This window comes from Phalaenopsis equestris, unplaced genomic scaffold, assembly GCF_001263595.1.
Source record: "Phalaenopsis equestris unplaced genomic scaffold, ASM126359v1 Scaffold000958, whole genome shotgun sequence".
Lineage (NCBI taxonomy): Eukaryota > Viridiplantae > Streptophyta > Magnoliopsida > Asparagales > Orchidaceae > Phalaenopsis > Phalaenopsis equestris.
The window spans coordinates 66,653-76,947 of record NW_018165397.1 but is presented as its reverse complement, the minus strand read 5'-3'; the positions used below and the strand labels follow the sequence as shown (position 1 = coordinate 76,947).

At 35.3% G+C, this 10,295-nt stretch overlaps 1 protein-coding gene across 2 annotated transcripts; it reads right to left on the bottom strand.

Annotated features, from left to right (window-relative positions):
* Window positions 1–4,246: 4,246 nt before the first annotated feature.
* Window positions 4,247–8,904, bottom strand: LOC110032512 (organic cation/carnitine transporter 4-like). Of its 2 annotated transcripts, XM_020736169.1 has the most exons (3): window positions 8,508–8,904; window positions 4,671–5,779; window positions 4,247–4,436 (listed from the first exon to the last, which is right to left on the bottom strand). In XM_020736169.1, the coding sequence occupies exons 1-3, from the start codon at window positions 8,863–8,865 to the stop codon at window positions 4,410–4,412; spliced, it is 1,494 nt and encodes a 497-aa protein (XP_020591828.1). In that variant the 5' UTR covers window positions 8,866–8,904; the 3' UTR covers window positions 4,247–4,409. The 2 variants fall into 2 exon arrangements, with proteins under 2 accessions (XP_020591828.1, XP_020591827.1); XM_020736168.1 differs by lacking the exon at window positions 4,247–4,436 and having other exon boundaries at window positions 4,478–5,779.
* Window positions 8,905–10,295: the final 1,391 nt, after the last annotated feature.

Below are 10,295 nucleotides of genomic sequence, written 5' to 3'. Positions count from 1 at the left end.
CGTTTGCTTAACGAGCCGAACACGAGTTGTTCACGAACAAAGAGTACTTTTAAAAACTTTAATAATGTAGTCATAAGACAATAAATGTTTGAGCAAGATTTAAAAATTATTATTTATATTAAAAGGTTAAGAGTTTAAGTTAAAGGTTCGGGTGGCTAAAATATTATATCTGAATTTTGGGCGGTTAAAAATATCATATTCAGTAATGTGAGTAATCAGTATGTAAGAACTCCAACATTAAAATGGAAAAAATATTGCATCAGTAGTTCTGATGAAGTTTTGCATCATGGCTCCAATCAGGGCATGTTACGTGTACAGACAGGTCCAACCATGTATTAAATTAATTTTCTTTTTACTAAGGTGGGTTTGTCTGTACACCTGACAGGTCATGATTGGAGTCCTGATGCAATAATTTTTCCTTTAAAATTTGGAGATTGTTTTGAAACCACATTAGAACATACTTCGAATGTTATCTGAACGAACTTTAGATGTATTAGAAACATGGTTCGAATAAGACTCATTTTCTTACCTTCGATTTTCCTTTTAGTTCCACATGCATTATCAAGCCAAGATTTTAACAAATCTTATTCGAACCACTCTTCCAAACTAATAAAGTCAAAAACCAAATTAAATAACATTCAAATAAATATTTTTTGCCAAATTTGTTTTTTGCCAAATTAAATAACATTCAAATAAATATTTTTTGCCATATTCAAACTTTATTTGAAATTTGTTTTTTTATGACGTGGTATAATATTCTTTCTATTATGACCAACAACTATTAGTGAGACAATGATGAATGTTTTTTTAGCATATCACACCTTTGTGCCATAAGCCTATGAATGGAAATGTGCATTTCATTTTTTAAAAGTTAGTCATAGTGATATTGTAGATTTAGTATTAAAGATTTGTGTGTTATGCATTTAAATTTGAAAGTTTGGGAGTTAGATATGCAAGTACATTAGAGTTGTGTGATGTGTATGTAAATGCCCCTAAGCAAAACTATAACTAAAAAATCTAACTTTCTAGGAATGAAAAATCGCTTCAAGTATTATATTCATGATATCACAAAACATGATGTTTGAAGTGAATTTCTAATCTAGGAATTGAAGTTAGATTTCTCATTAGAGGATAAAGTAAACAACGCTCTTACATCATACAGAATATTTCCTTCCCAGAATATATTTAAAGGTGTAAATGTAATCTAGTTAACAGTTGCGGAGATGATGATGCTTAGGTTTTTTTTTTTTTTTTGCATTTTTCATTTTGGGAAATATGACACAAATATATCTATGTGAGGGCTATTGTAGCAAGAGTGACATAAAATATTAGAGGGAGTCATCTTGACGGATTGCGAGTCAATGTTCAACAGATTAATGATCTTCGATGGAACTAACATTACTAAAATGGTAAACGATCTGACTTGTATACCCAATACAGAGTTGAAACATAAAGTAATCAAATCTGACAATAATCAACACATTATAAAAGGAGTGAACATTTTAGATAGCTCGAACAATGACTATAGCTCAAAATTTAAATGATTTTAATTTTGCCTCAATTAAAGAACAGATCAAAATAAACGACCCAAGTTTGAGTCAAACAATTTAGATCAAATTTCTTTCAAGCCGATCACAATTAAGCTCGAAATCAGAACATTAACAATCGACTGAGACTGTTAGGGATGTCGAAGATCGATAATCTGTCTTGAATTTTCAGATGTAATATTGTTTGTCACCATTGTTAAATCAAACCTTGCACGAGTTTGGTTCTTAAACATTTTATTGTCTGTAGAAAATACTTCTAGGTGCGCAATCAATCGTGTAAGGAGCTGCGAAAATGAAAACTTAGGTATATGATTGGCTTTACAGCTAGAAAGAAAATGCACAATAAATACGCTCGTGAAAGGTTTGGCGTAGCAACAGTTGCACACAATATTACAAAGAGAAATCTAAATGGATTTAACAATTTTTTCATACCTAACATAGAAATTTGATCCAAATTTGATTTTTGTGCGATTTTTGTTGTTCGTTTAGTAACTCTGTATTTACTAAATCAACTTATTAGTTGGTTTTAATGGATTTATCCAACGAGTTTTAACTTCTCTAAATCCCGTAAATCCTACTTGCTCTTTTTAATAAATCTCCGACTTTAAGGCAAAAAGAAGCAAAAACTAGATTTAACAACGTGTAGGATTTACAAAGCAGACAACCTTAAATTAATGGAGAATCAATACAAAATAAAACTTTTTTTAAAGTAAAATCATAAACGAGAACTATGTGGATCATTTAGAATGTTGGATTATAATTCCAGGGTTGAATGGATAGGGTCTTCCATGTTATAGAATCAATCTAAAGGTCCAAATATAAGAATTCAAGTAAAATGTCAAAGCAACTAAAAGCCTAAGCTAACACAAGTCTTTGAATAAGAACACATTTCAAAGCACATAACAAGGTCTAATAATTAAACTATTCAAATATATTTTAGTTTTATTTTCTTACATTTTATAATATCCTTAAAATCATGTATGATCAACTATCTTACAGTACATATATGATCAACTATCTTACAGAAAGATCATTGAAAATGAAAAAAAAATATTCGTAACATCATCCTTCATTAACTACTCGAATATTTACTCGTACATACCTTAAACTTGGCTCATTTTTGGCTTATAAACAACATTTAAAATATAATAAAATTTTAATTTTTCAATTATTTTGTAAAAAATATTGTTTTTTTTATTTTATTTTGTTACTTGATAGCTCCAATAATTTGCATTTTCTTTAATGAAATAAGGTTGTTATCTTAGTATTTTCTATAATTTATTATTATATTTCTCTAAACACCTACTTTATAACTTCTTCAATCCTTCCTATACTTACCATACATCTTCTAAGATTGACCACGACCTAACCGAAGCTCAACATGCACCTTAACACTCCACCAATAGCTTTCGACTAAACTAGACATGTTTGGGACCTAATCTGTTTCTCCTGCCTCTTGAGACCCACATAAACTTCCTCATAATAATTATCTACCATGGATTATAATATGAATCTTAGGCTAAACATTTAATAAAAGGTTGTAGGCATTTACCTCACTAAGAAATCATTTTCTAAAGTGTTTTTTAAATTATATCTAATCAATCTAGTTTAGATTCATGTTGGTGTTATGGTAGCTATATTTCCTCCAATTAGCTTACAACCCACCACCTTCAAATTTGATATCAGAAAAATGCATGAAAGAAGCAAACTTATCTTGCTTTTTTTTTTTTCTAAAAAAGGTTTATTAAAGGGTCTCCTTTTTTTTTTTCTAAAAAAGGTTTATTAAAGGGTCAATTTTCAGAAAAAAATATTACATCAGAGCACCAGACGTAAAATTTGCTTTCGAAGTCCAGTGAGAATACGCCACGTGACAAGTGGGCCCCGCTCCTCTAAAAACTCCAACCAATGTATTACAGTGAGGTTCATTTGTCACATGGCAATTGTCCACTGGACTCAGGACGTAAATTTACATCCGGTGTCCTGATACAATAATCGTTCCAATTTTTTAACAAAACCACATAAACAAAGGAAACAATACATTAACTAATTCTCATAAAGCAAACAACTTCAAAATTTAACCAAACATTAATCCTACTGATGATAAAGCTCCATATCATAGAAATAGTCTATTACATAAGCTAAATATTTTGTCTCTATGAGCATATTATTTTACTTAAAATATCTTTTTTTAATAAAGAAAAAATTATCTTTAAAAATAAAATCAAATTATTCTAAACAAAAGTTTCCTGTACAGAGTGTTTGGTAGCAGAATTTTAGACTAAGTTTAATATATTCAATAGAGAGATGAATTTAAGCGATTTAAAGATATACCTCATATGATCGTTTTGAGAATTCATCGAACACATTAGAAATTTTAACAAGATTTAGGGTATATTTGGGGCAGCTGCAACTTATTGAATAATATGTTGATAAGTTTATTAAAAATAATCTGCTGATAAGTTAGGTGTAATGACTATTACAATTTTTATTTTTTTGAAAAAGTTAGACCGCTGCCAGAAAGACGTCACCTCACCTAGATAGGTACGGTGTGAAAACACAGTTTTCAGCGTTTTCAAAACGCATAAGCCGCTAAAACGCAATTTACCAAAACAGACGAGGTATATTTTCAAAACCCCACTGCACCAAATAAGCTACCCCAAACGGGCCCTTAATTATATTCGATTCAAACATGATTATTTTTAATATTGATAAATTTTATCAGAACTTACTAGATTTATTAAATCCATAGACCTGGCCACACGTCCAGACAACCATTATGCATCACAATGACCAAACTAGATCATGATCCAAACATCTAGACCATCGTTCGAGCATGCAATCGCTCCACATGCATTCCACTCGCTATATTGCCCTAGCCTTCTCCCCATCCTCCATCCCCGCGAGCGTATCATACAACGGCTGATATTTAACTTAAACTCAAGCTTCAGCCAAACAGCTCCTACTACAAGAAAACATCACATAGACCTGGCCACACGTCCAGACGACCATCATGCATCACAATAACCCATCTAGATCATGATCCAAACATTTAGACCATCGTCCGAGCATGCAATCGCTCCACATGCATTTCACTCGCTATATCGCCCTAGCCTTCTCCCCATCCTCCATCCCCGCGAGCGTATCATACAACGGCTGATCCAACGTCTCCGGCAAATACAACCCCAACATTCCCCCCACCAGCCCACAAACCCCAAACACCAAAAACGTCACCTTTCCTCCCATCACCACCACCATCGGCGCCAGCACCGCCCCAATCTGCTCCGCCTGCTGCACGCATCCCAGCGCCGTATTCCTCACCGTCGTCGGAAACAGCTCCGCCGTATACACCAACAACAAATTATATGTCGCCGCTATCCCAAATATTCCCATCACCCCACAACCCATCCTCACGACTCCCCCACGCACCGCTGCTCCGGCCACACAGAACCCCCCGCTCAGCCACATCGTCCCAACCGTCAGCCTCCTCCTCCCAAATCTCCCAATCAAGAATGCGGCGATGGTGAACGCCGGGAGCTCCGACACCGAATTGATTATCACGCTGGCGTAAATATTAGTCCCGAGATTTGCCGCGTTCAATGTCAGGCCGTAGTATACGACGGAGCAGAAGAAACTTGTGACGACAGAGAGGATCAGTCGAGGCCGAGTGACGCGGGAGCGCAAAACGTCGATGATCGAAGCAGAGGTTTGGGCATCATCGGAGTTGGGATCGGTGCTGCAGTCGAGGGTGAGGGAGACATTATCGGGGATATCGGAACGGGAGTTGGATTTGGCGATGGAGCGGAGGATGCGGAGGGAGGCTGCGGGGTTCCGGCGGATGAGATACCATCGAGGGGATTCGGAGAGGAAGGGGAGGATGAGGAGGACGAAGGCGAGGGTGGGGAGGGAGGAGGAGAAGTAGAGGAGGCGCCAGGAGGAGGGGAGGGAGGCGGCGAGGACGGCGATGAGGATGATGCCGGCGGAGAAGAAGTAGAAGACGGAGATACCGGCGGCAGCCCGGCGGGAGGGGCCGATGGGTTCGGTGGCGAGGAGGAAGGCGGTGGTGCCCATGGGGCCGGTGCAGAGGCCGGTGAGAGTGCGGAGGAGGAGGTAGATGGAGTAGGAGGGGGAGAGGGAGGTGAGGCAGCCGAGTATGGTGTTGATGATGCAGCCTGCCATTAGGGCGCCCTTTCGGCCCAGGAAGGAGTCGGATAAGTGTCCGAATATTCCGCAGCCTGTGAAAAAAGATGTTGTTTTGGGTCAAGAAGACATTGCAAGTTTATCAATCTTTGTTTTTCATAATTTACATGCATATGAAAAAAAGATACTGATCTCTTTGTGCACAGACAAGAGAGAGAAGGATGTGACATGTACATATATGTATATGTTAATATGTATGTATGTATGTGTATATTTATATACGTGTATATACACGTATATCTCTATATATACAGATATATAGATAATAAATACACACACACACTCATATATATATATATATATATATTAAATAATGGCCGAAGGGTATCATACGAGCCATTAACCATTTTCATGTGGCTCTAGCTATTCGAGGACCACCCTTACTGCCGACAAACTGGCTAGAGGAGAATTCAAACATGTGACATGAGGAAACTTACGACCTTCAAAGAAGCTGCTAGGCCAACAGATCATGATTGATGACATACACACACACATATGTACATATAGACACACACACACACACACACACACACACACACACAAATATTCTTGTTTGGCTCGTTAACTACATTAATGCATTATATATATATATATATATATCTTTGATGAGTAGTATTTTTAAAAAATTTAATTGATTATGACTACAATGCTACAACTTAACATCTTATGAACAAATTGTTAATTAAAAAAGTAGAATAAAAATTATTAAATTAGATTCAAATCGTGATATAAATCTTGCCCTAATCCTTAACATCTTATGCCTACGTGATTAGGGTTGTCAAAACGACTCTTCGCTCGTAAACATCTCGTTTTCGGCTTTCTAAATAAACGAGCAGAGCACAAACACATTTTTTATGCTCAAAATATAAACAAGCTAAACACGAGCTGAGCTCGCTCATGTTCAGCTCGTTTATACCCCAAAATCATTCCTAAAATATAACGCTATTTCATTAAAAAGACAAAACTGGAGCATAAAATATTATTACTTCAACGCATTAATTGACACCTATCTCTGCCTCCAAACTTTATAGTTCCTTACAGGCAATTGAATGCATATTGTGTTTTATAGGTAGGCTTCCCAATGAATCTGACATTGCCACTTGTGCATTTAAGACCCAAATTAATTACCTTATTTAATAAAATATTTTTTATTAAGGTTTAATAAAATAATATATAATTTTTAAACCTAATTATAATTAATTTTACATATTTATAATCTTTATTTATATTTAACAGTGGCATTAATTACCTCGAACGTGGCTGCATCCTACCTAAAATTATCTTATTATATTTTATATTAATATTTTATTTTGTTTTTAAAATAAAAATTTATAATAATAAGGTATTAAAATAAAATAACTATCTACTTAAGATAATTAACTTATTATACTTTTACGTATAATGTATTAACATACGAGAAACATAACTATATAATATATCAACTGAGTCAATCATACATTTTAAAAATAGTCAAAATATTTAATTTATATGGCATATTTTTTAATAGAAAAAAATTAACGGTCTGGATGATTTATGACTAGTAATCGTGAGTTAATAAATGAGACACGTGGAAGCTATATATTTATAGATGGAATGAATTTAAAAAAAATTATAAAAAAAGGTTTCATCAAATCATAGTAAGTCATGGTTCAAAAATACTTCTTAACCCAACAAGACTGTGTCTGGAAACGATTGTGATCTACTTGAGGTTATTTTTCCTTTCTTCCTCCACTCCGATCGCAGTCGTTGTGGACGCAGTTTACGTCTGTGCTCCGGACATAATATTTTTTTTCTAGCAAGAGCAGCTTTAATTGGTGTAGATCAAAAGTTACAGTGAGATAACTCCACATGTTACTACTTTAGTAAGTTGTATGAATAGTGTATTCCATAACTCTAAGAATTTAAACAATTATTTAATTATTTTTCTTATTAATATTTAGGAATGACCGGAAGCTATTATGGGAGCTCTGATCATCCCTCATGAGCCAAATAATTCGAGTACTACACCCTACACTTGGGGGGATCAAACCCCAAACCAGAGGGTTAAATATTACATCAGGACTCTGAACGTAGAGCTACGTTCGGATTGCAATAATTAGGAATATCCCAATGTGTTATATGAATATTTCATTCACGTTATTTGTAAAAACTGAAGTGTTATTCGAGTATTAAATGATGTTATTCGATTATTTTGTGATATTATTAGAATATTCCCCCGCGTCACTTGATTTGGGGCCGAAGTGTTATTGTAATTTTCCCCTTCGTTACTTGATTTGGAGCGGTGTTATTCCAATAACATAGTGTAAATTGAAATAGTACGGAGAATTTGACGATCAACATAGTCTCAAATCAAGTAACACGGGATAATATTTCAATAACACCGCAAAATAATTGAATAACAGAAGTAACACGGGATAATATTTTAATAACACCGCAAAATAATTGAATAACACTATATAATACTCGAATAACACTTTATTTTTTACAAATAAAGCAGATGTAATATTTCTAACTATTGCAATCTGAGCGTAGCTCTACGTTCGGAGTCGTGATGTAATATTTTTCCAGACCAAAGGGGACTTACAACTGACAAGCAGATACCCGATCAGACCAACTGACCTGAGGACGTGGCGCAAATGTCATTCATACAGAAGCATAGAAATAATGGACATTTTTTAGCTAAAAAAATTTAAACTTTCATGCATCATTTGCGTTCCCTGTGCTTAATAATGTAACATTTGTACAAGCATGAGAAAAGCTCACCGAGCATGCATCCAGCAAAGAAAGCGGACTGAACAAGTCCGATTTTGTACTTCTGGCCGCAGACAAGCCCCCATTGCGCCACCGTAGAAACCCCCCGGCCGCCCTCCCACTCCCACGCTCCTCGCTCCAGCTCGCAAATCCCGCGGCCGCCGCAGCCTCCCTGCCGCACGCAGCGCCACGCCGGCACCCTGTCGGCGAAGATGGTCACCATGGTATGGAAAGCGTCCAGCAGCCACGCGAGGCTCACGAGGAAGAACTGTCTGGCTTGCCAGGGCCCGAACTCGCCGGCATATTTCGCCAGCGCTTCGTCGATGCAGAGCCTTTCTTCACTCCCGCCGTTGGGGACGACGGCCTCCATGGCTTTCTACGGGCTCTGCTTTTTGGTTCTCTGGGGACATTGGGCTTGCGTTTAAATATTCATTTTGACTGTGATTGGGGGTGGATGGTAATTAATTGGAAGTTTTTTATTATTGTAATTAGAATTTTTAATTAAATGATTAACAGATGTGGTGTTAGGAGTCTTATTTGGGCTGAATTTTGTCTTTTTGTTGATGTCAAAAGCTTGTAATAAAAATATGAGGGAAGGGGTCATAAATGTAAAAAAGGCAATGTTTAGGTGTAAGATATGTAAATGCGTAAGACTCCTAACGTACAAAAAAAATAAAAAAAAATTGTGTTAGCGCAGAGGGATATTCCTCCTGTGTTATTCCAAATTATTCATGTGTTATTGTGACGATATTCATGTATTATTATGTTCTGGGAATATTCTCGTTGTTATAATAACACAATAACACATCAATACCACCGCAATAACGCCTGAATAATGTGAAATAATACAGGAGGAATATTCTCTTGTGTTACCGAGCCGGATCACAGAAAAGCACGCGCATTTTTTTGAAGTCACGTGTCTGCGTATGAGTGGACTCCGAACGTAGCTCTACGTTAGGAGTCCTGATGTAATATTTTTCCTGCATGAAATAAGATCGATAGTAAGAGAAATAGGAGAGTGATTTTGGTTATATCTTAATTATGGGTGAATTGATGTAGCGTAAATCAATTAGCAAGTGATCGGATGTCACTGTCAAATGAAGTGTTTTAAGATAAGCCAGTTGATATCAAAAACTTTATAGAAAGATCTGGGTATGAGAAAAGTATTTTCTTTTATGTTTGAGTAACATTGTGAAGGACATTATTTGAATGATCGAAGATTGTAATATATGGTGAAAAAACTTACATTAGCCAAAGGTTGTTCACATTATACTATCATTAGACTAAACATAAGGATGATAAGAATTTATAATAACAAATAACTTAAATGTCTTATATTATATAATCATGATTTGACAAATAAATTGAGTTTATGATTTTTTTTTTGTAAATTTTTTTTCTAAGGGTTTATGATATTTCTCAACATTACCTTTTTCTTGTGAATAATGCAAAATTTTTTATTTTGTTCGAATAGTTAAATGTCCCTTTCATCTACTTATTATAATGTTCATGATATCTAATATAAAATTTTGGTACCATGTTCCCAAATGACATTAAAATTATTTCCATTTGATTGAAAGAAAATACAATTGAAAGGGTATTTGGGTATGAAAGCTAAAGAAAATAACTTTAGGTTTCATTTAATAAATCAAACTTCCATTTCTATTCTTTTTTCTCATCTTGGTTGGGCATGATATCTTAGGAAGGAGGAGAAATCACTCTAGAATGTGAACAAATAATATGAGAATTAATTTTGGAGTTAATCGGCATCTGTCGGCACTATTTTTGGTGTGGGGTTTG

What these genes read in the sequence shown, in the direction of transcription:
- LOC110032512 (XM_020736169.1), bottom strand. Translation starts at nt 8,865, where the DNA reads ATGGAGGCCGTCGTCCCCAACGGCGGGAGTGAAGAAAGGCTCTGCATC. An exon ending in CTTTGCTGGATGCATGCTCG is followed by an intron (nt 5,780 to 8,507) that starts GTGAGCTTTTCT and finishes CTTTTTTCACAG; the next exon opens with GCTGCGGAATATTCGGACAC. An exon ending in ATACGCTCGCGGGGATGGAG is followed by an intron (nt 4,437 to 4,670) that starts GATGGGGAGAAG and finishes GCGGGGATGGAG; the next exon opens with GATGGGGAGAAGGCTAGGGC.